The sequence below is a fragment of the Dromiciops gliroides genome, chromosome 1, assembly GCF_019393635.1.
Source record: "Dromiciops gliroides isolate mDroGli1 chromosome 1, mDroGli1.pri, whole genome shotgun sequence".
In the NCBI taxonomy this organism is placed as follows: domain Eukaryota; kingdom Metazoa; phylum Chordata; class Mammalia; order Microbiotheria; family Microbiotheriidae; genus Dromiciops; species Dromiciops gliroides.
The window spans coordinates 69,382,535-69,409,881 of NC_057861.1; the positions used below are offsets into that span (position 1 = coordinate 69,382,535).

The following is a 27,347-nucleotide window of genomic DNA, read 5'->3' on the forward strand; positions in this document are numbered from 1 at the left end:
CATACAATAGATGATTAATCTTTAAACTGAAGACAGAGTTTGAAAGTAAAAGGTTCTCCAAATCCCATACCCCAGCCCCAGCTCTTGCTGCCTGGAAGACTGAGAGTATGCTGAGTACTTGGTGGTGGACAAGACCCCATTCAAACAATTCCCAAACAGAGGCTATGTGTCTGCACAAAGCAAGGAGATGGGGAGAGTCTATCCTGGGCTCCAACAAGGCCTAGCATCGAGAAGGGGAGACAGGAGCACATCTGCCAGATGAGGAGAGGAGGAATAGTTTGGAAGGGAAAAAGAAACCCAAGGACAGTGGTGCAGGGAAGCCCACAGGTTAGGGCAGGGGTTGGGCAAAGAAACCAGCTGCTCTGGAGATTACTGAGATCACATGATACATCTTCCCACAGAGCTCAGCGGGGAAACAGAGCTGGGACCAACTGCCTCTGGCAAGGCCCATGCCTCTGGAAAGCTGCTTTCTCTGAAGCTGCCTCACTCAATGAGTTTAAAAATAACTGTAACTGGTTGACTTACTCAGCCTCCAGCTCATCATCAAAACTCTAGCCCAATGGCCCAGATTTCCAAATCTGCTCCTGGCAGCAAGAGGAGGGCCTTTGGGCAGGGGAATCCCCTCCCCCCACCCCACTCCCCATAACCTTTCATTCCTTCTGACTGTTTGAGGCTGGGACCTTTCCAGTCCATTTCCTGAGCCAGGGGGCCAAAGCTTTCCCACTGAATTCTCATAGTTCCTGGGGCCATGATATCCACTCAGACATCTCCCCTATAAATAGGACATTTTTCCAGGTGCAGCTTTGTAAGCAGGAATAGGGTGGGGAACAGGATACATGGAGATATCTAAAGTCAAATTCTGCCTCTAATGAACAAGATTCATCAGGGGTGTCACTCAATGGCCTCATATGGTGAAAAAGAAGAAAAAGAAGAAGAAGAAGAAGAAGAGGAGGAGGAGGAGGAGGAGGAGGAGGAGGAGGAGGTGAGTAGGGGTGTATTGCATGTACTGTCAGACAATATAATGTATTGGTTAATTTTGCATAATTGCTATTCTCTTTTAAATACTTTGTTTCAAGAGACAGTTTACTGAATAGGAGAAAGTTGGAGGGATATATTGGAAACATGAAAGTTAAGTAAAAATGAAAGATATCAATAAAAATTAAAAAGAAATGGAAACACACAGAGGTTAAATGACCTCATAGAGATTACTAGAGAGGTCATCTAGTCCAACCCTGACATTTTACAGAGGAGGAAACCTTAGCTGAAAGGCTATGTGACTTACTCAAGGTCACACAAATACTAAGTGTCAGAGTCACTGTGACTCCAAACCCCAGTGTTCTTTCATCTTTCCTATTTTATTATGAATTTAACAACCCCCAACAAATATAAATATTTCAATACACAAATTAAAACAGAAAGGATGATTACCCACGAGACTGGAATCTTGAGAGGTGATTTTTAAAAGTTTTTATCTACTTCAACAGACAGCCACTATGGATAGAACGTTGAGCCAGGAGTCAGGAAGGTCTGAGTTCAAATCCAGCTTCAAACACTTACTAGCTGTGTGACCCTTGGCAAGTCACTTAACTCTACTTGCCTCAGTTCCTCATCTATAAAATGAGTTGGAGAAGGAAATTACCAATCACTCCAGTATCTTTGCTAAGAAAACCCCAAAGGGCGTCATGGCAGAGTTGGACACAACTGAAAAATGGCTCAACAAAAAACAATTCACTTCAACAAGGTAGCAACAAAATTGCCCTGTTAGCTTGTATCCTCTTTGGAACATTTTGTTTCCTTCCCTGTATTTTTGTTTTCGTTTTCTTGCTTTTCTCTCTTTAAATGGGTTTTATTTTTGCATCTCTATCACTACCTACTAGCTCACCATCACTGTCCCTGCCCCTGCCGCTTCCACTTGGAGGGAGCCTTCCCTTGGAACAAATTAGTCAAGTGCAATAAGTCTCAAGGCATTGATCAAGTCTGAAAATATATGTCTCATTCAGTACCCAGTATTCCATTCCACACCTTTGTGTATCATTGATCTCATACACATCAACATACACAAATTCTCTTTTCCTCTCTCCTCTTCTCTCTGTCCATTCCCCTTCCCACCCAAAACACACAATATAAATGCTCCTTCCAGGATCTGAGAAACCCTTTCTTTGACCCTCTTCTAATGTCCTTCTCTTTCTGATTTAAATATTATTGTAGAGGACTGAACTGTGGCTCCATTGGAAAAGGGGATTATCATGTGAGGAAACTTACTATCTCAATATTTTCTCTTGAAAAGAGTGGGTTCTTTTTTTTTTTTAAACAAGAAAGTAGCAAGGATTTATTGTACAGGTGCGCTACACTAAGCCACAAGGAACAATCAGTCCGGAATGATAGGAGTCCCATGGCGTAAAATCAAGAAGCAGGTAGGTGGAATCTGCATTAAGAGGTGGCATGTCCTTTTGTCAGGGAGGTATCAAATGGTGGTGACAGTCCTTTTTCATATGGTAGAGTTAGCAGCACAGTGCTTTGTTTATTTATTTTTGTTGTTGTTGTTTTTCGGAACAATGTGGGTTAAATGACTTGCCCAGGATCACACAGCTAGTAAGTATCAAGTGTCTGAGAGTGGATTTGAACTCAGGTCCTCTGGAATCCAGGGCCAGTGCTCTATCCACTGTGCCTCCCAACTGCCCCAGCACAGTGCTTTGTAGGGAGTGATGTTTCCAGGGTTCTGCCTTCCTGAGAATGTCACCAAGGGTCATTCCATCTCTGCTCCTGTGGCCTCAGTGCTCAGCACAGTCAGATTACTTAGACCTCTGCCTCATCTTTCTCCTCTTGCGTTTCAGCCTACACATCCACTTCTTCCTCCACTTGGCTCTCATGGTGCAGTGGAAGTCAGCAAGATGGCGCTAAGAAGAAGAGCAAGAGTGGCCTCTTTTATAAGAAGCTAGATGACTTGGCCAGTGATCAGGTTTCTGGACCTGACTGTATCATCCTGGCTTCAAGGGCAGCTCTCTAACAATTATACCACACTGCCTCTGACTTATAGATTGTCAGGGGAAAGAATGGTTTGTTCTAAAACAGACATCCATGTATGGACATTCACTAAGGATTCATGTGAAAATATCAGCAAACACAAAGGTGCAAACTCCCCAGAAGCAGCTGGCTGTCTATGTGTGTATTTAATTGTTGTAGAAAAACAAGAGACTTAATTACTTACCTCTGTCCTTGCTTGTGTTTTCACGGGCATTCTTCCATGGGCAGGGGCCTGTGCTTGTCTCTATTGAGAGCATGTGTCCTGTGTTTATCTCTGTCTGTGGCAGTGTCCTGTTTATATGTGTGCACTGTCCAGCATCTGCAAGCGTGTCTCTGGGTTTGTGCTAGCCTGTATCTTTGTGTTCCTTGTGCTGCTCTGTGTGTGTGCATGCCCTATTCACTGCCATGTGGTGTTTCTCTGTTATGAGTGTGTACTTTGGGCTAGGCTGAGTGACGAACTGGTTTCTAGGAGTCTCATTCCCTCCTGAAACTGACCCTATTGGATGAGTTCAGGGGAGGGTCCTGCCTAGGAGCCACCCCCACATAAAAGGCTCAGCCAGTGGGAGCCCTGCCCCTCAGATCACCCATTCCAGCTCTTCCAGTTGGTACTGCCATTGCCAACTCAGTCCTCTGGGAGCCAGCAATAAACCACTCCTGCCCCTTCCCTCCTGCGCAGTGGTCGAGTCATGCCAACCCTGACCCGAGGCCTCTTTCTGGGTGAGACAGTCAGCTCCTGGATGCCCTTGGGCTCCATCAGGAGGGGTGGTGGGGGATCAACAGTCTAAGGCAACTGGGGAGGCTGGCCCAGCAGCAGGAGGTCCTGGGTGGGGTTTCCTCATGTTCTGTCCTCTGTCCCATGACTACAGCCTTCTGCCTTTCTGCCTTCTGACCTCTGGGGTCTTCCCCCATCTGTACTCTGCTCCTAGAACCTATTCCATGCCCCTCCTGCCCCCATCTGTCACTCCAGCCTCCATCCCTGTCTTCCACCTTCTCTCCTGCCTCTATCCCCCTGGGTGTCACTCTTTGTCCCCTCCTCCCTCTGTGTGCCACCTTCTGTCCTGCTCCCTTTATCCCTCTGTGTACCTGTCCTCCCCCCCCCCATCTGCTACCCTCTGTCCTCCAACCTCCATCTTTCCATCTGCCACCCTCTGTCTTTTAGCCTCTCCCAGCTTCTACCTGTTATTCTATAACTAGCCCCTGACCCCTTCCCTTTGGCCTCTGCCCTGCCAAGTCCTGTAACACTGAAGGCAAGCAGTACCTTTTGGGAGTCAGGTTAGAGGAGAAAATCATGAAGAACAGGTGCTGGCAGAGCCACATCCTAGGGTGGGAACAGCCAATGAGGTTCTTTGTGGGGAGGAAGAAGAGGTTTATGGGGAAATTGTCTTTCCCCCAGTTTTGTCCAAGCTCCTCTGATCCAAACTGGAGGTTTGTGGCTGGAGGTGCATGATGCAAGTAAAAGACAAGTGGGTTTGTGCTTAGAGGTCCTGGATTCTAATCCTAACTTGCTACTTCTATGACCATAGGAAAGTTCTTTTCCCTCTCTGGCCTCAGTTTCTTCCTCTGTAAAATGAGAAAGACTGTGCCACAGGATCTCTTCATGGCCTCTTCCAGTTCTAAATCTTGTCCATGGTCAGACTCCATCCCTGGAGGCAACGTGATAAAGGGAACAGAGTAGTAGCTGTGACTCTCAGCAAGTCACCACCTCTCTAAGCTGTACTTTCCTCTTGTGTAAGATGGGGACAAAAATGCTATCCTGCCTACTCTGGGACTTTGTGTTAAGGAAAATGCTTTGTCAAACACCACAGAAAAAAAGAATTTAGACCGTTCTTTGTGCAGCTCTTGCATGCTCAAGTCATTGGCCTTCAGCACATTGTGGCTTCTTGACTTCCCCATTCCTTCTAACTCCTGAGGCCCCCCTCCATTAGAACTGTGATGTGAGTCAGCCCTACTTCCCTAGGAAGTGAGAAAACAAAGTGAGTGAAAGAACAGTAGTTTGGGTGCAGATGGTTGGTTTTGGTCCTTCATTCTTGAAGAGGACCAAAATGACATCACCATGTGAGAGTCAAGATACAGTGTATCTGACTGTGGCTGCTCAGACCAATGTGAGTTTGGAATGATCTACCAAGGGTTAGGCATAAACAGCTCATGTGAATATTTGTATTCTTTAAATTTTCACATCTTGCATTTTTCAAATAGTATTTTATATTATTTTTTCCAATTACATGCAAAGATAGCTTTAAACATTCATTTTTTTAAAACTTTTTTTTTTGTGTGTGAGGCAACTGGGGTTATGTGACTTGCCCTGGGTCACACAGCTAGTAAGTGTTAAGTGTCTGAGGCCAGATTTGAACTCAGGTACTCCTGACTCCAGGGCCAATGCTCTATCCACTGCGCCACCTAGCCGCCCCTTGAATATTAATTTTTATAGATTTTTGCCTTCCAAATTTTTCTCAATCCCTCCCTTCCCTTCACCTCCCAAAGCCAGCATGCAATCTGATATAGGTTATACATCACGCTCATGTTAAACATATGACCACATTAGTCAAATTCTGAGAGAAGGATCAGAAAAAAAAGGGAAAAGCCAAAAAAAGAAAAACCAAACAAACAAACAAAAACAGCAACAACAACAAAAGTGAAAATAGTATGCTTCAGTATGCATTCAGACTACTTAGTTCTTTTTCTGGATGTGGAGAGCATTTTCCACCATGAGTCTTGGATCATTGTATTGCTGAAACTAATTAAGTCTTTCACAGTTGACCATCACACTGTGTTGCTGCCACTGTGTAACATATTCTCTTTGTTCTGCTCACTTCACTGAGCATCAGTTCATGTAAGTCTTTCCAGGTTTTTCTGAAATCTGCCTGCACAATAGTCTTCCATTACATTCATATACCACAACTTGTTTAGCCATTCCACAATTGATAAGCATCCCCTCAGTTTCCAATTCTCAGTCATCACAAAAAGAGCAGTAATAAATATTTTTGTACATGTGGGTCCTTTTCTCTTTTTTATGATCTCTTTGAGATAAAGATCTAATGGTGGCATTTATGGGTCAAAGGGTATGCATAGTTTTATAGCCTTTGGGGCATAATTCCAAATTGCTCTCCAGAATAGTTGGATCAGTTCACAACTCTACCAACAATGCATTGGTGTTCCAATTTTCCCACATCTTCTGCAACATTTATCATTTACCTTTTTATCTGTCACATTATCCAATCTAATAGGTGTGAGGTTGAGTAGTTTTAGTTTGCATTTCTTTAATCCATAGTAGCTGAGAACATTTTTTTATATGACTATAGATAGCTTTAATGTCTTCATCTCGAAACTGCCCATTCATATCCTTTGACCATTTCTCAACTGGGGAATGACTTGTAGTCTTATAAATTTGATTCATTTCTCTACATATTTGAGAGATGAGACCTTTATCAGAAACACTAGCTGTAAAAGTTATTTCCTAGCTTTCTGCTTACTTTCTAATTTTGGGTGCCTTGGTTTTTGTTTGTGCAATTTTTAAAAAGTTAATGTAATCAAAATTATCCATTTTGCATTTCATAATGTTCTCTATCTCATTTTTGATTATAAATCTTTGGTTATAAATTCTTCCCATTCCCATAGATCTGACAGGTAAACTATTCCTTCTTCATTTAATTTGTCTATGATATCAGTCTATATGTTTAAATCACATATCTCTTTGACTTTACTTTGATAAACAGTGTAAGATGTTGGTCTATGCCTAAATTTTGCCATACTATTTTCTAGCTTTCCCAGCAGTTTTTGTCAAATAGTGAGTTTTTATTCCAGAAGCTGGAGTCTTGGGGTTTATCAAACAGGAAATTGCTATATTAATTTCCTGATCTGTTTTGTGTGCCTAAACTATTCAACTGATCCACCACTATTTCTTAGCCAGAACCAAATAGTTTTGATGATTGCTACTTTATAATATAATTTTAGATCTGGTACAGCTAGGCCACCTTCCTTTGCATTTTTTCCTATTCCGTTGTTCTTCCACATGAATTTCGTTATTATTTTTTCTACCTCTATAAAATAATTTTTGGTAGTTGGTTGGTATGACACTGAATTAGTCAATTAATTTTGATAGAATTGTCATATTTAATATATTAGATAGGCCTACCCATGAGCAATTGATATTTTTCCATTTGTTTAGAGCTGACTTTATTTTTGTGAAAAATGTTTTGTAATTGTGTTCATATAGTTCCTGGGTTTGCCTTGGCAGGTAGACTCCCAAATATTATCTATTGTCTGCAGTTATTTGAAATGGAATTTTGCTTTCTATATGTTGCTGCTAGGCTTTGTAGGTCATATATAGAAATGATGATGATTTATAAGGGTTTATTTTATATCCTTAAACTTTGCTAAACTTGTTCATCATTTCAAGTAGTTTTTTAGTTGATTCTTTAGGATTCTCCAAGTATAGCTTTATATCATCTGCAAAGAGTGATAGTTCAGTTTCTTACTTACTGATTCTAATTGCTTCAATTTCTCATTTCTTTTCAAATTTTATTCTCTTATTGCTAAAGATCACTTTTCTAGTAAAATATTGAAGAATAGTGATGATAATAGACATCCTTGTTTCATCGCTGATCTTATTGGGAGCACTTCTAACTTATCCCCATTACATATATTGCTTGCTGATGATTTTAGACAGATACTGTCTAGCATTTTAAGGAAAGCTCCATTTATTCCTATGCTCTCTAGTGTTTTTAATAGGAATAGGTGCTGTATTTTGTCAAAAGCTTTCTCTGCATTTACTGAGATAATCATCTGATTTTGATCAGTTTTGTTATTGATGTGGTCGATTATGTTTCATAATTTTCCTAATATTGAACCAGCCCTACATTCCTGGTACAAATCTCACCTGGTCACATTGTATTATTCTGGTGATCAATTGCTGTAATCTCTTTGCTAATATTTTATTTAGAATGATTGCATCAATCAATATTCATTAGGCAAATTGGTCTATAATTTTCTTTCTCTGTTTTGGTTCTTCCTGATTTAGGTTTCAACACCATATTTGTCTCAGAAAAGGAATTTGATAGGACTCCTATTTTTCCAAATACTTTATTTAGTATTGGAGTTAATTGTTCTTTAAATGTTTGGTAAATCCATAAGACCCTGGAGTTTTTTTCTTAGGGAGTTCATTGATGGCTTGTTCAATTTCTTTTTAAATAATTGGCTTATTTAAATATTTTATTTCCTCTTCTGTTAATCTGGGTAATTTATATTTTTGTAAATGTTCATCCATTAGGGGAAGCTAGGTGGCACAGTGGATAGAGCACCAGCCTTGGAGTCAGGAGGACCTGAGTTCAAATTCAGCCTTGAACATTTGACATTTACTAGCTGTGTGACCATAGGCAAGTCACTTAACCCCAATTGACTCACACACACACACACAATAAAATGTTCATCCATTTCATTTTGATTGTGAAATTTATTGGCATATAGTTGGGTAAAAAAGTAGCTAATTATTGCTTTAATTCTTTCTTCATTGGTGGTAAATTCACCCTTTTCATTTTTGATACTGGTAATTTGGTGTTTTTCTTTCTCTTTTTATTATTATAATTATTATTATTATTGGTAGGGCAAAGAGGGCTAAGTGACTTGTCCAGGATCACACAGCTAGTAAGTGTCAAGTGTCTGAGACTGGATTTGAATTCAGGTCCTCCTGAGTCCAGGGCCAGTGCTTTATCCACTATGCCACCTAGCTGCCTTATTATTATTATTATTATTATTATTATTATTATTATTATTATTATTAGGCAGTTCTTTCTCTTTTTAAATGAAATTAACTAAAGGTTTCTCTATTTTATCAGGTTTTTTTTTCATGAAACAAGCTCTTAGTTTGATTTATTAATTCTATAATTTTCTTACTTTCAATTTTATTCATTTCTCCTTTGATGTTCAGAATTTCTAATTTGGTATTTAATTGGGGAATTTTAATTTGTTCTTTTTCTAGCTTTTTTAGTTGCATGCCCAATTCATTGATCTCTTCTTTCTCTCTTTTATTCATGTAGGCATTTAGAGATATAAAATTTCCCTTAATGACTGTTTTGGCTGTATCCCATAGGTTTTGGAATGTTGTCTCATTATTGTCATTCTCTTTGATGAAATTATTGATTGTTTCTATGATTTGTGGTTTGATCCATTCTTTAGGATGAGATTATTTAGTTTCCAATTAACTTTCAGTCTATCTTAACATGACCTTTTATTACACATAATTTTTTTGCACCATGATCTGAGAAGGATACATTTATTTTTCTGCCTTTCTGCATTTGATTGCAAGGTTTATATACCCTAAAATGTGGTCAATTTTTCTATAGGTACCATGTACCACTGAGGAAAGGTATATTCCTTTCTATCTCCATTCAGTTTTCTTCAGAGATTGAGGTTCCCCACTGTATAGTTTTGCTGTCTCTTTCTTTTTGTAACTCATTTAACTTCTATAAGAATTTGGATGCTATACCACTTAGGGCACATATGTTTAGCATTGATATTACTTCACTGTATATGGTACCTTTTAGCAAGATGTAGTTTCTTTCCTTATCTCCTTTAATTAGATGTATGTTTCCTTTTGCTTTGTCTGAGATAAGAATTGCTATCCCTAATTTTTTTTTACTTCAGCTGAAGCATAATATATTCTGCTCCAGCCTTTTACCTTTACTCTGTGTGTATCTCTCTACTTCAAATGAATAGCCTTCAAGACATCCTAAAAGTGCTTTAGAATGTCAGTACATCAGCACAAAATTGAATTTTATCTGCCTTCTTACTGAGCCAAAATTCCTGCATCTCTCTAAGCTTTGTTTATATTTTATTTTTGATGTGGTTAAATTCTACCTTCTTAGGGATGGACAAACTGACCTGCTGGTAAACTCTGTGGATTTCTCATTTTTCATTTAGTAGCATCTGAATTTCCCCATCATTTTCATCAAACCTGGCTTGATGTTTGTGAGTGTTCTGACTGAGATGAGCAAATTCAGTGCTGTACACCAAATCTCTGAAAGCTTTCCACTCTTTTATGCTCCACTGTTGCTAACTGTGTGTTGGATCAACTTTCTTTGAAAGTTAGCACCAAACTGTTCCTGCTCAGAGAAGAGTTCTAATCTGTTGACATTGTTTTCTGGTAGTCACTTTTGACTTGGGGCCACTGCTTTTGTGAATATTTAACTTGGAGAAGATAATTCTGTGATCAGTGCAGCACTCTGCACAACGCATTATCTTTGTCACTCTAACATCCTGTCTGTCTTGTCTCCTTATAATCATAGTCTATTAAATGCCATTTTTGTATTACTAGCATTTTTAATGACTATTATATGAAAATTATTAGAACAATTATATTATTTAATAATAGTTTTCTTTTTTAATCATAAAGGTATTTTATTATTTTCCACTTACACATAAAGACAGTTTTCAACATTTGTTTTCATAGGATTTGGGTTTTTGTTTTGTTTTGTTTTTTTCGTGAGGCAATTGGGGTTAAGTGACTTGCCCAGGGTCATACAGCTGGTGTTGTGTCTGAGATCGGATTTGAACTCAGGTCCTCCTGAATCCAAGGCCAGTGCTTTATCCACTGTGCCACCTAGCTGCCCCCATAGGATTTTTAGTTCCATATTTTTCTCCCCCCCTTCCCTCCCCCCTCCCCCAAGAAGAAAGCAATCTGATATAGGTTATATATGTACAATTACATTAAACCTATTTCTGCATTAGTCATATTGTGAAAGAAGCAGAACACAAGGGGAAAACCTCAAAAAAGAGAAAAAAATACCAAAAAGTAGAAACAGTATGGGTCAATCTGCATTCAGAAGCCACAGGTTGTTTTTTTCTGGATGTGGAGAACATTTTCTATCGTGAGTTCTTTGAAAATATTTTGGATCATTGCGCTGCTGAGAAGAGCCAAGTTTATCACAGTTGACCATCACACAATGTTGCTGTTACTATGTACAATGTTCTCCTGGTTCTGCTCAGCATTAGTTCATGTAAGTCCTTCCAGATTTCTCTGAATGCTCCTGCTCATCATTTCTTTTTTTAAAAAATAAAACTATTTTCTTATTTTCCAGTTACATATAAAGATAGCTTTCAGCATTTGTTTACATAAGATTTCTAATTTCAAATTTTTCTCCCTCCCTCCACTCCCTCCCCCCCCTTCCCAGACAGCAGGCAAGCCGATATAGGTTTTATATATGTGTGTGTGTGTGTGTTATGTATGTATGTTTGTATATATATGTGTGTTATGTATGTATGTATGTTTGTATGTATATACATAGATATATATACACACATACATATATATATACATATACACATACATAACAACATTAAACATATTTCTGCATCAGTCATGCTATAAGAGAAGAATCAGCTGCTCATCATTTCTTACAGCACAATAGTGTTCCATTACATTCACACACTTGTTTAGCCATTCCCCATTTTATGGGCATTCCCTCAATTTCTAATTCTTTAACACCACAAAAAAGAGCTGCTATAAATATTTTTGTACATGTGGGTCCTTTTTTTTTTTTTGTAGGAAATGGGGGTTAAGTGACTTGCCCAGGATCATACAGCTAGTAAGTGTCAAGTGTCTGAGGTCAGATTTGAACTCAGGTACTCCTGAATCCAGGCCGGTGCTTTAACCACTGTGCCATCTAGCTGCCCCCATGTGGGTCCTTTTACCTCTTCTATGATCTCTTTGGGATAAGACCTAGTAATGGTATTACTGGGTCAAAGGGTATGTTCAGTCCCATAGCCCTTAGGACATAGTTTCAATTGCTCTACAGAATGGTTGGATCAATTCACGGCCCCACCTAAATGCCAATGTTTGTAGTGAGGGTGCATCCACAAAGTTTTATTGCATTTAGATAAATGGAAGACAGTGTTGGTGATGAGGCCATGAGATGCACAAGTCTTCAGTATTCAGTGACTATTGCTGTTGCTATTTCCAACTCCATTCCTCCCAAGGATTCCCTGCTACATCTGGTAGTTTGAGCTTACTCTAGCATTAAAGTCACCAAGAATTATAAGCTTGTCCTCTTTTGATACATTGATGAGGAGGGTCTCCAGGTCTTTTGGTAGGCATACAAGCTTATTGACTAGATTGGTCTTTTGGGGGGGGCAGGGCAATGAGGGTTAAGTGAGTTGCACAGGGTCATACAGCTAGGAAATGTCATGTGTCTGAGACCAGATTTGAACTCAGGTCCTCCTGAATCCAGGGCTGGTGCTTTATCTACTGTGCTACCTAGCTGTCCCCTGTCTAGATTAGTCTTGTTTGCAAAACCTACACCAGCTTAACAGTGCTTCCCTTCACTGTGGCCACTCCAGAAAAATGTGTATCCAGCTCCAGCTTCAGTAAGATGGCCTTCATTTACCAGCCTTGTTAAATGCAGCAAATATCACATCCAAGTAGCAGCCTGAGTGAAACAAGGCACTCAGGGCTGCTATTTGGATGTGATATCTGGTGAGTTCTCTCACAACAAGAGCTGTTCATCTTTTAGGTTTACTGGATTTTACATTGTCTCTAAGTATATGCATGCTCCATGTATCAGTGTTGAGTTGAAAAATCTTTGAAGAAGTTTTTTGTGCATTTTTTTGCTTTGGCCACAGGGTAGTATCCCCACCTGCCACTGTAATCAGGGTTGGGTAAATAGACAATTTTTAGGGCACCTTTTCTAGCCCCTTATTCACACCAGATGAGCAATAGGGTTCTTAAAACTGCTCAGATATCCAGAGATCTGCCGATTCCCACTGTTGCTTCCAATAAGAAGATAACCCTGTGACCTGGCCCACCTGTGTTCAGGGTTATGACTACAGCTCTCATTGTATCTGCACTTGCCGCTTCAGCACTTGCCTGTCACCTCAGGACTCTGAGATAAGTAAAAATGGTAAAATTGTATGGGTGATATCTTTTGACTCATGCACAAATTGGGTTTAAGTGAGACAGAGTTGCACGAAGTCATTGGTCTCACTCCCTTCCAGAGTCATCACAGTCCACTGGCAGGACAGTCAAGATGACTGGTGATGGCTTGAGATGCAATTGATGACTTTAGCATCTTCTGTGTCTAACTAAGCTCTAGGCACTCCATAGCACTTGCTGCAGCTGCCTTTATGGCCACTGGAACATATTGTTCTCATTAACCCATTCCACCAGGGGAAGGCTCTACATGCTTGGGTAGACAACCCCATAACTCACTGGTGGGGTTGAGATCCTTTGGTTACCCTCAAACTGGTTTACACCATCTGCTCAAATAGTTTACCAGATTGTGGCCACTGCCCATACTGCAGTCTCTTGGAGCCACAGGAGAGAGTTGGATGAATTGGGTAGACACCAAATGTGGAAAGCAGCCCTTAAAAAGGCTTGGCAGACCTCACACCAGAGGCACTAGCCTTCCCTGAACACACCCTACAACCCAGAGAGAGGCACATCAAGCCACCTCCTCTCCCTCCCCACAGCTTTACTCCCCACATCTGTGGCACATGTTTCTGATTTCAGTTTTGTATGGTAGATGAGAACCAGTACAGGAATTTAAGTCAGAATTTCCAAGTGCAAATTCCTCTCTGGGTCTCAAGTTTTTCAAACTTTATTTGGAGAACTATGTAATCTCTAATTACCCTTCCACCTCACACATTCTATGAGGTAGATAGGTAGTTCAGTGGATAGAGTGCTAGACTCAGGTTCTGAATAACACCTGAGTTCAAATGCAGAATAAGATGCTTACTAGTTGTGTAACCCTGGGTAAGTCACTTAACCTCTATTTGCCTCCATTTCTCCATCTATAAAATGGGGATAATGATACTACCTACCTCCCAGAGTTGTTATGAGGTTCAAATAAAATAATATTTGTAAAACAATTTGCAAACCTCAAAGTCCCACAGAAACTATTGTTATCATTATGATCTCTCTGGGTCCAGAGCCAAAAGGGGAGCCAATGTTGTTGGCATATGTGACTAGAAGCTCAGGATGCTTTGTCCCTGAGATTCATAGGTTGATAGAGTTGGAAGGGACCATCCAAAAGGATCCCAACTTCAACATTTTACAAATGAGGAAAGTGCTTTATATTCATCATTCATTTTCTCTTCTCAACAGCCACATGAAATAAATAGAACAGGTAATATCCCCACTTTACAGAGATGGAAACTGAAGTCCAGAGAGGATAACTGATTTGTTGCTGGCATCAGCTGCAGTAATTTTCTTGCTTCCTTCTTCCTTCCTTCCTTCCTTCCTTCCTTCCTTCCTTCCTTCCTTCCTTCCTTCCTTCCTTCCTTCCTTCCTTCCTTCCCTCCTTCCTTCCTTCCTTCCTTTCTGTTTCCTTTCTTTCTTTCCTCCTTCCTTCTTTCTTTCTTCCTTCTAACCCTTCCCTTCTCTCTCTCTCTCTCTCTCTCTCTCTCTCTCTCTCTCTCTCTCTCTCTCTCTCTCTCTCTCTCTCTCTCTCTCTCTCTCTCTCATCACTATCTTGCCCAGGCTAGAAGTATAGTGGCCACTAAAATCCAATCCCACCACTGATTGGCACAAATGCTTTAATTTGTTAACTTTTTCTGACCTGGGGAGGGTCACCCCTACTTCGGCAACCTGGGGTTCTGCCATATTTCTGCTACACTTAGTGTAGGCACCTGATCAGCTTTAGTCTGACTATAGCTCAGAACTTCTGAACTCAAGTGAACTACCCAGCTTAACCTCCCTCAGTAGCAAGGATTACAGGTATGAGAAGAGATGACTTCTGCAATCCCTCACACCTCAGAACTTCTGTGATGCTGGGATCAGAATTAGGTCACATAGGTAGATGGGAACAGAGTTGGGGATAGAACTCAGATCTTCCAATTACTGGTATAGTGTTCACTTTGGCAGCACATATACTAAAATTGGAACAATACAGAGAAGATTAGCATGGCCCCTGTGCAAGGATGACACACAAATATGTGAAGCATACCAATTACTGGTATAATACTGTCTCCATCATACCATATTGCTTCCCTCTTAGAATTTATAAAGTGCTTTGAGATCCTCAGAAGAAAGATGAGAGAGAGAGAGAGAGAGAGAGAGAGAGAGAGAGAGAGAGAGAGAGAGAGATGATGTGAAGTGACATTTTTCCCCAGTGGGTCTTCTGATGATGCCTGGAGCCCATACATGGTGCCCTGGCCCTGAAAGTAGAGATAGGGATGGGGGCAGAGAAATCAATGAGGCTCCAGTGGGCCCAAGAGGTAACCCCAGCCCCAGTCAGCCAGGGGTGGAAGTGGGGGAGGGAAGCAGTAGGTTTCTGGTCTGCAGGGAGGAAAATTCTACCAGAGGGGATAGGTGGGGAGACTGGGAGCCAGAGATCAGCTCCTGTCCCAGCTTCTGATGTGGAATTTCCAACTCCTTTTCCAGATGGAGACTAGAGGATCATTCAGATATGAAGTGGGGATTAAGGGCATGGAATCTGGGACATACCAGCTTCTATCCTTCCCTTCCAATCCATTCCCAAAATGGCCTCTCCCAGCATCACCACTCCTCCCTCCTTTCCCCCTCCCCCAAGGTCTGCCCCTGCCTTCTCTTTTACCGTCCCCACCAGAAAGAGTGAGAGACCCAGGATGGAGCCCCCACCAGATGTGCCACAACTACAAAGCCTAGGTGAAGGGACAGTGGATGACAGAAGGAGGGCCATCCCCAGGAGCCAGACTAGAGAGAGGAAGCCCCACTACTTGTCAGGACTGTATTGTTGGTGATGTCTGTGTGTGCTGGTAGTGCTGGGGGTAGAATCTAAAGACCCAAGTTCCCAACTCCATCCCAAGCTCTTCTCCCCAACTCCTCATCCTTAGACAGATGGCTAGGAGACAGGGTCAGCCTCACCATGAAAGTCCATTGGTCTTAGAATAGCATTAGTGTTCAAAGGGCCCATAGTGATCATTGAGGTCAATGCTCTCACTTTACAAAGAAGTAAACTGAGGTTCAGAGAAAGGAACTAATGTGCCCAAGGTCACACACCTAATATAGCAAGACTGACATTCTAACTCAGGTCCTCCAACTTTAAAGCCAGTATTTTTCCCATAAAGCCAGAGCTTTTCTCACCATGTCACCTAGCCCTAAGTCTCTGCCTACCACCCAACCTTGAAGTATTGAGCTCTGTTGTAGCCCTCCTGGCTCTGAAGCTCTACCCCCAGAATTCCCCTTGGAGCCTGAAACCCATCAGGGGCTCAAGCTGAGAGAGTCCAAGGGTGACTCAGCCATTCAATTCTGCCTAGGAAATGACTCAGTGCCTGCACTCCACTCCACCACTTCTCCATGACCCCCTTCTCCTAATCTAATTCTTCAGGCTCTCTCTCTCTCCCTCCCCTGGTCTGACAGTTGGGGGCCCTCTCCAGACTATGGATTCATTCTGATGTTCAGATCAGCCCAATCTTGGCAGACTCACAGAACCTCAGAGCTCCAAGAGACCTCAGAGGGCCCTGGGTTCAGCCCAGCCTGCATGAGAATATGCCCTCTAAAGAATACACAGCTAGGGGTCATCTGACCCATGCTTAAGTACTGTCCCAAATGGTGGAGAGCCCACAATCCTTGGAGGACGTCTGTTCAACTTTCGGGTAAGATAGTCTCCCATAACAAAGTATTTCATCTGTCTATCCACTCCAACCTTGCTCCTTCCACCCCATCCCACTAAACTATCCATCTCCTCAGCTTCTAGCCAAAGAGTCAAGGTATTAATGGAACTCAGGAACAAAATAGCAGGAGATTCAAGTGCAATTAAAGTCCATCATCTGGGCAAACTCACCCATTTTACCGATGGGGAAACTGAAGTCCATCTCACATGTGTTAGATGACTTTCCCAAGGTTACAAAGGTGAGGTTGTTCACTCATGTCCCACTCTCCATGACCCCACTTGGGGTTTTCTTGGCAGAGAAAGTAGAGTGGTTTGCCATTTCCTTCTCTAGCTCATTTTATAAATGAGGAAACTGAGGCAAACAGGATGATGTGACTTGCCCAGGATCACACAGCTAGTAAATGCCTGATGCAAGATTTAAACTCAGGTACTCTTGACTCCAGGGCTGGCACCCTATGCACTGTGCCACCTAGCTGCCCCAATACAGGTACACAAATAAGAAGTAGCAAAGCAAGGATTCAAACCCAGGGTCTTCCTTTTTTGGATCTTTCATCTGTACTATTCTACTTCTAATAGATATGTCCTTAGGTAGGAGAGAGAACATTCCTGGGACAAAGAGACCCCCTCCCTCACCCTCCCAAGGAATAAGGATAAAAAGAGGGCCTCAATCAAGCCAATCAAGTCAGAATCATCTCCTTAATTAAAACAACATAGTATCCATGTCTTATGACTTCTAGGAGAGTAGCTGAGACACAGGAATGGAACTCACTTGGACCTGGGTTCATATCACTTCCCATCACTTGCTTTCCTCCCTCTGGTATCCAGTTCCCTACCAACTGGCACCCTCTTCCCAGCATACTGCACTTTCCCTGGGGAGAGATACAGGGCAGGGTAAGAAAGCAAGCTGGGTTTGGAGTTAGAAGATCCAGAGTGAAGTCTTGGCTCGGTGCCTTACCACTGGTGTGACCTTAAACAAGTCACTTCACCCCATGGCCTCAGCTTCCTGACTTATAAAATGAGGAGGCTGGAACAGAAGAGATTGAGCATCCTTTCCAGTTCAGGATCCACAACACTGTGGTGCAGTGGTGATGGAGGGAACTCTGGGCTTCACTAGACTATAGGAATCAGAGGTAGAAAGGCTCTTAGAGGTCATTCAGACCAATCCCCTAAAGTTACAAGTGAGTAAACCAAAGCTCTGGGAGGGAAAGATTCCCCCAAGGGCCCAGGGTCAGTGGAAGAGGTGAGACAGGAAAAAGGGGTCAGAAGGGAAGCATTTCTGGAGAGAAGTAGGAGGGGAGGTAGAGGAAGAAGAGTGGGCAGGAGATGAGGCACTCCAGCTACCTCTCCCTCTCCCCATACAATGAATTCTTTCCTTCCCAACATTTAGCCTTGGCCTAGATTCAAGGTTTCTTCTTGATCTGCAATTTCATTTAGTCTAAAGTGGGTTTTAGTTTCAACAAACCACCCAGATGGTAGCTTTTTGCCAGAGGTCCACTGGGGAATCAGGTGGCCAAATGTATAGAGCACTAGACCTGGAGTCAGGAACACTTGAGTTCAAATCTGGCCTCATATGCCTGTCTAGTTGTGTGACCCTGGGTAAGTCACTTAACCCTGAGATAAATCTCAGTTTCCTCATCTGTACAATGAGCTGGAGAAGGAAATGGCAAAACACTCCAGTATCTCTGCCAAGAAAACCCATAATAGGGTCATGTAGAGTCAGACACGACTCAACAACAACATCCACCATTGGACAAATGCACAGTTGTATGCCCCAGGCCACAGAGAGCACTGTGACAATATCAGCTCCTTGAGGAAAGGATGATATTGCTGTTGTTTCTGTTTCCCCACTGAATAGCACAGGGCCTGGCACAGGGGGAGCACTTAATAAAGCACTGTTGAGATGGGCTCAGGCACCCACTTTTTGTGGGTCCGCATTTGGTGGAACCAGGGTGGGTCAGTCGTCCCCCAGGACTGCTTCAAGCAAGGAGGAGGTGGGGCAGACTTGGGCAGGTACATTTGCTGGGTCAGTGGAGCCGGGCCCCAGCTGGGGACCTTTGGGCAAGAGGAGCATAAAAGCAGTTTCTAGGAGGGTGGCAGGGAAACTCCTTCCTGGGACTTTATTTTGGGAGTTCTTTCCTGGGGCATTTGAAGACCTTTTCATTAAATAGATTGTTTGACCCCTTGGGCTCTGAGTGATCCATCTAACCAGAGGTGGAACCATGGTTTGGAGGCTACCCATTGCCCAGAAGGGGCAACTGAGGCCCAGAGAGGAGAAATTAATTGCCCCAAGTCATCTGGCCAATAAGCTTTGGAGATAGGTCTCAAACCCGCTCTCCTGATGCCCATTCCAGTGTCCTTCTTTTCCTGCTCTACTGTCCAGAATGCTTTCTCTCCTCTTCAATTTCTCCTTGTTTCAAACCCAGGCCTCCTAGCTGCCAGTCCAGGCATCTTTCCAATGGAATTCAGCTGCTGCTTTTTTTTTTTTTTTGGTGAGGCAATTGGGGTTAAGTAACTTGCCCAGGGTCACACAGCTAGTAAGTGTTAAGGTCTGAGATCGGATTTGAACTCAGGTACTCCTGACTCCAGGGCCAGTGCTCTATCCACTGCACCACCTAGCTGCCCCCCAGCTGCTGCTTTTACAAATTAATTGTAAGCTCCTTGAGGGAAGGGACTGGCTTTTGCCTCTTTGTATATTCCAGTGCCTAGCACAATGCCTGGCACATAGTAGGTGCTTAATAAATGTTTATTAATTGATTGATTAAACTCTTAAGCCTCCAAGGAAGGCTGTGTGCTGTCATGGAAAGAGCCCTGGCTTTGGAGTTAGAAGATCTGGATTTGAATTCTGGCCCTGCCTGTATTAACTGTGTGACCTTGAGCAAGTCACTTCCCTTCTCTCTGGGCCTCAGTTTCCCAAACTATTCAAAGCAAAGTTTCCACTAGATTATTTCTAAGGTCCCTTCCACCTCTAAATCCCATAATGACAGGGAGGTTGCCACAGGCCAGGGGCTAACTAGGTCATAGATTCATACTGGCTGGGACTTTACAATTGGTCTAGTCTCTTCTTATAGATGGGGAAAGTCCCAAGCCTGAGGAAGGCCAGTATCCTCACACTCCCTGGCCTGCAGGGAAGTGACATGCCTGGGCCTTTATTTCTTTCTTTCCTTGCACTCAGGGCTTGGAATCCCTGCGTGATTAAGTCACTGTGAAACCTGGACCAAACACATCATGGGATTTCTCAGGGCCTTAGTTTCCTCCTCTGTAAAACAAAGGACTTGCATCAGATGGTCACTAAAGCCCCATGTTCTCCTCTCTCTATTTCAGGCCTCTGCATTCTGGTCCTTTTGGAAACTGCTGCAGCCCAGACCCCCAAAGGTGAGTGTGCTTGGAGCCCACCCCATTCACAGCCGGGGACTGAGGGAAGCCTTGCTGGGATTGACAGCCCAAGCAGGGAAGGGAGAGGCCAGATCTGGAGAGTGGGGCCACCTAGCTGCCCCAGTGTGCTATCTTTTAAAAAATTATTATTAGTGGCACAGTGAATAAAGCACTGGCCCTGGAGTCGGGAGGACCTGAGTTTTAATGCGGCCTCAGACACTTGACACTTACTAGCAGTGTGACCCTGGGCAAGTCACTTAACCCCCATTGCCCACAAAAAAAAATATTATTAGCCTCACAACTTCTTCTTCACCCCAGTTAAATGATGAGGAAAAAAGCTATTGTTTTTCTCCTTCCTTTTATCTGCCAAATTCCCAGATTAGCCAGCTAGGTGAGTTCCTAAACTATGGACTCCCCAATCCTCCACACACCCACAACCAGGGGTAGACATGAAGCTAACAGAATATAACAAGGGCTTTTCCCATTGGAGCATCAGTTGTCAGTTTCCCTCTCTGTGAAATGGGGATAATAATCTTTCTGCTCTATACCTTATAGAGATGTTGTGGCAAATACACTTTATAAACCTTAAAGCTTTATAGAAATCAGATTTGACTACCAGTTTTACTCCTCTGACCAGATCCTCCATGTCGTCGTCGGTGTCCCCAGCATGCCATTTGTATCAATGGGACCCACTGCACCTGCAAAAATGGATTTGCTTCTTCGACTGGGAAGAAATACTTCAGTGACCCTCTGGAGATCTGTGACGGTAAAGAGACCATACCCATATGAGTTGGGAACAAGAATAGGGAGGGAGCAGCTGAGTGAGGGGGAGTGAGGTGCAAGGAACCCTACCAAGTGGCTGCTTTCTGAAGAGAGGGGAAGTGGAGGGGGAATGAGATGAGGGGAGAAGGAAAGAGGGAAAGAGAAGCAGCAGCAGCAGAAGGGAGGCCTGGTGGTGATGGGGTCAGGATGCTGGTAGACCTCAGCGGCAGCCAGGAACCCCTGAGACCTTAGGATCTCATACTGTCGTCCCACCAATTTGCTGTGGTCATCTCAGTGCCTCAGTTTCCCCATTCAGTAAATGGATGCTATGCTTAGTGACTGAAGAGATAACTCCAATGGGCCTGTTATATCATCAATTTGGATATTCCCTCCAATAAAGCAGTTCACAACCCTTCCATACCTTCCCACCCTGTAAGACTATCTTGTCCAAATCCTGTCCTTCAATGTGACACACACAGACTTATGGTTCTCTCCAAGGTGCTCAAGGCCTTCCTCACTTTCTTCTGAAAAGGACCGGAGCATTCTGACTGTTCACCTGCCATCTTTTGACATTTACTAGCTATGTGATCTTGGACGAGTCATTTCACTTCTGTTTGTCTCCTTTTACTCAACTGTAAAATAAAGATCATAATAGCACCTACATCAAAGGGTTACTATAAGAATCAAATGAGGTAATAGTTGTAAAAAGAACCTGGTAGATAGTAGGTGCTATATAAATGCTTATTCCCTCCCCCACCACCACCATGCAACTCTCCATGTCTCTGTATCTGATTCCCCAGTATCTGATACACATTTGAAATTCTTCTGAGATTCTTGTGTTCTTGTCTTATAGCCAACCACTAAACTGGTAGAATATCAGCCTATGAAAGATGGACTTTTCTTCAGGGGAAAAGATTGAGATCATTAAAGGAGATTTAATATTTCTTGAAGGAAATCCAGCCTGCTCTCCTCCTACTACTTAATTCTAGGCCCAACTCATTGTCCATTTGTAGTGTCTGTCTCAGATATACTTACTGATGGATGAGTTCCATAGGTTGTCCATGTAACTGTAGGTCATAATCTTGGCAACAGACATGTTTCATCCACTTGGTCTTTCCTATGTGGATGGTCAAGCCAAATTCTTTTGAGTGGTTATGGATTGGGGGAAAAAAGAATACCACAGAACCTGCCTTCAAGAGTTTACAGTCAGTGGATAGAGCACCGGCCCTGGAGTCAGGAGTACCTGAGTTCAAATCCGGCCTCAGACACTTAACACTTACTAGCTGTGTGACCCTGGGCAAGTCACTTAACCTCAATTGCCTCTCTAAAAAAAAAAAGAGTTTACAGTCAAGTAAAAAAGCTATGACACAAATAAATAGAATACAACAAAGTAGACTGTGATAGGGTCCCTCCCCCTCAAAAGGCCACAAACTGTGTATGGATAAATTTGAACAGTGAGAGAAATTTCTTTGAACTGGTCAAGGGGGAAGGAATCAAGGAGGATTTCAGAAAAATGTAAGCTCTTTGGGGATAAGATGACTGTTCTGGTTTTGTCCTCAGTGCCTGGCATACATTAGACATTCAATTAGTGTTTGTTGAATTGAACTGAATAGAAAATGATCCTAATAGATGGGTGAGGAGGCAGTGTGCTCCAGGCAGGGGGCACAACCTGGGCAAATGCATAGAGGCAGGGGATGAGAGCATAAGAAAGAGAAGCAGGGCTTCCCAACCATGGCTTATGGCAGAATGCTTTTCCAACTCTACAGAACATTTACTCTTATAAAATTTTAATATACATCCACTTATAGTATTAGAAAGTTGCTTAGAGCACTGAAAAGTTAAGTGATCTTCCCAGGATCACACAGCCAACATGTGTCAAAGGGCAGAACTTGAACCTGGGTCTTCTGGATCCAAGGACAGCTCTCCATCCACTACAATATCCTTGCTTCTCTCAGAGCACTAGCGAAACATTTAAAATCCAAATAAAGTGAAGCCCAAAGAGCTTGTGATTTGAGGTAGCTAGTGGGCACAGTGGATAGAGCATTGGACCCTGAGTCAGAAAAACCTGAGTTCAATTTCAATCTCAGATGTTGTGTGACCCTGGGCAAGTCACTTAACCTCTGCCTCCCTCAGTTTCATAAACTATAAAATAGAGATAATAACAGCACCTGCTTCCTAAGTTGGTTGTGAGGATCAAGTGAGATAATATTTATAAAGCACTTTATAAATCCTAACACACTATATAAGCGCTAGCTATAATTATACTTACTAGCCATAGGCAGGTTGTAAGTAGTTCCTGCAAAAGGTCATGTTATCTTTGGGACATCAGGTGGTACAATGAAAAGAGCATTGGCTCTCAAGTCAGAGGAGGGAGAATCAAATCCCATCTTTGATACTTACTGGCTGTGTGAGCTGGGACAAGTCACCTCCCCACTTAGGAGTTCCCTGTAAAAGAAGATTAGGATGGTCCTGCTATTTCTAAACATGTGATCCCATATTCTGGATCTGCTTCAAACTCCTGTTACCTGATTTTAACTGGGCCTTCCCTGTTAGACAATAGTCCTTTCTTTGTTTCTTTCCTTCTTTCCTCCCTCTCTCTCTCCCTTCCTTCTTTCTTTCTTTCCTTCCTTCCTTCCTTTCTTCCTTCCTGCCTTCCTTTCTCTGTCTCCCAATCTCACCAAGGTAGAAGTGCAGCAGCCACTCATGATCCCAATCCCACTACTGATTTATTGTCAGGGGAGTCTTGTCCTCTTCCATTTCCAGCCTGGCCCAGTTTCTCCATCCTGAGGCAACCTGGTCACCCTCCCCTCCCAAGAACTCACTATATTGGGGCCAGACTTGGTCTAGACACTCCACTGACTTTAACCCTCCTGCAGCTCAGAACTCCAGAGCTCAAGAGATCCCCCTCAGCCTCCCTCTCACAGAGCAGGGATTACAGGGCATCCTCTCGGCCTGATCCTTTTCCTTTTCCACAATTTAATGTCTGTAACACTTCTAAAGCTTCCAACCTTCTGATATGGCCATTCAAAACCTTGCCCTGTTTCCTTAAAACCCTCATGGCCATGTCCCCTGCTTCCTTGGGACTCACCCAAGGACCTGGCTTCCTACTCCTACTTGACAAGGTCAAGGCTGCCCTTTCTAAGACCCCTCACCTCCAGATCCTCATAGCTCACCTCCCAGACCCCTCCTCTTCTCCTTTTCCTCTGTTTCTGGGGAGGAGATGGCTCTTTTCCTTTCCAAGATGAGCCCTTTGCTTGGGCCTTCCATCTTATCCCCTCTCATCTCTCTCCAGCAGCTGGCCCTGGAGACCATGCCCTGACCCTCCCCCTCCAAATCACCAGCCTCTCCTTAGCCAATGGGCTCCTTCCCTGCTGCCCACAAACACCCAGATCTCCCCCATCCTTAGAAATCCCTCTCTTGACTTCTTCAAATCACCATCCTATATCTTTTTTTTCCTTTTACTGTCAGAGTCCTGAAAGGAGCTGTCTGTATGTCAGCAGGAATCTCCCAGATAGAATTCAGAGATGAGGTTGGACACTGTCCCTGATCCCAACCCCTTCCATTACCTTACTGGTCTTTTCTTTTTTTTGCTTCTTCTCTTCCATTTTCTTTTTTTTTTCAACCAACAAGCATTTTTTCCCTCTTCCTCTCACCCTCCTTGGAAAAGAAAAAGAAAGGGGGCAGCTAGGTAGCACAATGGATAAAGCACCAGCCCTGGATTCAGGAGGACCTGAGTTCAAATCCAGCCTCAGACACTTGACACTAGCTGTGTGACTCTGGGCAAGTCACTTACCTCTCATTGCCCCGCCAAAAAGAAAAGAAAAGAAAAAGAGAAAGAAAGTCTCTGTAACAAATTGCATTCTGTAGTCGCATGAAACAAAATTCCCACATTGGCAAAGTACAAATATGTATGTTTCATTCCTTTTGTCTTCTCTTCTTATGTTGCAGATATTAATGAATGTGTACCACCCACTGATGTCTCTTGTGGTCAGAATGCAGACTGTGTTAATACAGAAGGAAGTTACCACTGCACTTGCATCTCTGGATATGCACTTCCTTCTGGGGAGAAGATATTCCCAAATGCCACTATGAACAACTGTCAAGGTAAAAACCTCTCTGGCAACCTTTGGCTAGCTCAGAATCAATGGAGACTCTTTCTGCTGAGGCTGAGAGCAGAGAATTCCCTCCCTGCTTGGGCCACCTCTGCCCAGTGCCCTTTACCTCCTCATGTGGGCACCTCTGACCTTCCCCCTCCCCCTCTCTGACTCTGGCTCTCTCTGTTCAGTGCCCTTCAGCTGCTCACTACATGAGCCACCTCTAAACCCTGGGAACTCTGCCCTTTCCCCGCATTCTGTCCCTCCCAGCTCAGGTCCTCTCAGGAAACCTCATCCAAGGGCCTTGGCAAGACCTTGGTTCAGGCCTGGGAGGTTCAAATCTATTTCCAAGATATTACCCAGAAGAAGGAAGTGAGGCCACAGGGGTCTGACCTGCCTGGCAATGCTGCCTTGTGGAACCCAATAGTTAGGAGACAGAGGGAAGAGGAGGGATATTCTGGAAGGACCTAGACAGTGATTTCACTCTACCCATGCCCTGCTCTTAGAAAGAGGTTAAAAAGAAAGAAACAAAGAGGTACCTGAGGCCCTGAGAGGCTGGGGGCCTAGGAGACTCATTGAGCCAGTGTGGGTCTGAGGGGAAACTTGAACCCAGATCTTCTTAACTCTAAGTCTGGCCTTCTCTCCACTCTGCCACATTCCTTCTCTTATCCAATACCCTTTACCTTCCCCCACCACCCCTATTACATGAGCTATTTCATTTATTTTCTTGTGTCCTTTCTTTCTCTCCCTCACCCCCATCTTCCCCATCCTAGGGAGGACTCCCTCTTGGCTCAGCCTGGCAGAGACCAAAAGGGCTGCTCCAGCTTGATGGGAGGAAGAATTATGAGAATTAAGAGCTCTATTTCCATAGCACTTCAGGTGTACAAAGCCCTCCCTTCCCTCTGATTTTACCTCCCATTTATACTGCATGTATCTTGTCTGTACAGAGTTGATGGCATGCTGTCTCCCTGTTAGACTGCGAGCATGTCTTCCAGTGCAGAGGATGAGTTTTTGCCTTTCTTTGTCCCCCCAGTGTGCCTAGCACAGGGCCTGGAACATAGGAAGTGGTGGATAAATGCTTGTGAACTGACTGACTGAGGGAGATAATACTATAGGCATTTTTGATCCTCTAATGAAGAAAGTGAGGTTCTAGGAGGTGCAGAGACCTGCCCCTGTTGGCCCCTCCCTCCCTCTGTGCCAGACCCAAGCCTCCATTCCCCAGCAGCTGCTGAGCAGACCAGCCCCCTCTCTCTGGTTTCCTTCTGCCATATTTCTCTTTCTCAGCAATACAGACATTTAGGGATAGAAGATGAACTTAGTCCATTTCTTGGAGGAAGAGTGCTGGAAGTTGACTCTGGGAAGGAGCAGTGAAGGGTTTTTGCAGGACTTTCCTCTGACAACAGTCTTTGGAGGAGACACCAAAGAAACTAGAAATTCAAGGTCTGATGAAAGTCCAGGCCTTGGCCATTATCTAATCCAATTCCTGTCCTTGTATGGATCAGGAAAGTGATGAGCTTATAGTATTAACTGATGTTTGGGAGATCAGCCTAAGGACCAGGTGGCTTATTGGGGGCCTGCAGGAATCTCTGGGCTACATTTTGATGTAGCACCACAGGGAGATAGATGCTTGCAGGAGCCACTCCCCCAGGGAGGTGGGGCTGAGAAGATCATGGAGGGTCCTGACCTTCCTGTTCCCAGCATGCCACTCCCTGCCCCTCACACCAAGCCAGCAGCTGCCTTCTCTGAAAGATAGAACTTCATTCGCTCTCCTAGGTCTGGAGGTTCTGGGATCTCTTAGTTTGTTTGGATAATTAGACTCTGTCCAAGGCAAAGGGCATGGCCTCAACCAGTGGGGCAGAGACTGGGGAGAATAGCCAGATACAATATGGGGCCTCCCCCTCCCCAGATGGGGATCTAATAATGCCCATCTAAGACCACACAGAGCTGTGCCTCACACATCAAGAGGGCAGAACATCTGGGTCACTAGGGAGAAGGCTGTGGGAAAGAGAAGGCATTTATGAAGCATTCACTATGCACCCAGAAACTCACTAAATATTGGAGATGCAAATAAAAAGAGAGAAAGAAAAAAAAGAGACAGTCCCCTGCCCTCAAGAAACTTCTGTTTCACACATGAGAGGGAATAGAAATCTGGGCCTTAAGCCCCAAACCCAATGACCTGTAACTAGCTTTATGACCTTAGCTCACTTAACTTCCCTGGGCCTCAGTTTCATCATTTGGCTGTTGTGCTCATGACCTCTAGTTTCATTACCAACTCTTTTTGTTCAGTCATTTCAGTTGGGGCTGACTTTCTGTGACTCCATTTGGGTTTTTCTTGGCAGAAACACTGTAGTGATTTACCATTTTCTTCTCCAGCCCATTTTTCAGATGAGGACTTCATGCAAATAGGGTGAAGTGACTTGCCCAGGGTCACACAGCTACTAAGTGTCTGAGGCTGGATTTGAACCCTGGAAGATGAGACTTCCAGACTCCAGGCCCGGCACTCTCTCCCCTCAGT

General features: G+C 43.4%; 1 protein-coding gene and 1 non-coding gene across 2 annotated transcripts in view; both read left to right on the forward strand.

Annotated features, from left to right (window-relative positions):
* Positions 1 to 3,710: 3,710 nt before the first annotated feature.
* LOC122745514 (adhesion G protein-coupled receptor E3-like) overlaps positions 3,711 to 27,347 on the forward strand; it is an 85,731-nt gene continuing 62,094 nt past the window's right edge. The window contains exons 1-4 of the mRNA XM_043990853.1: positions 3,711 to 3,741; positions 19,926 to 19,976; positions 20,614 to 20,742; positions 24,687 to 24,842. Of these exons, the coding sequence (XP_043846788.1) occupies positions 3,711 to 3,741; positions 19,926 to 19,976; positions 20,614 to 20,742; positions 24,687 to 24,842 (367 nt within the window). The remainder of the gene's footprint in view (positions 3,742 to 19,925; positions 19,977 to 20,613; positions 20,743 to 24,686; positions 24,843 to 27,347) is intronic.
* Positions 14,860 to 14,966, forward strand: LOC122737508. Its single transcript, XR_006354342.1, has one exon. It is a non-coding gene; the product is annotated as a U6 spliceosomal RNA (small nuclear RNA).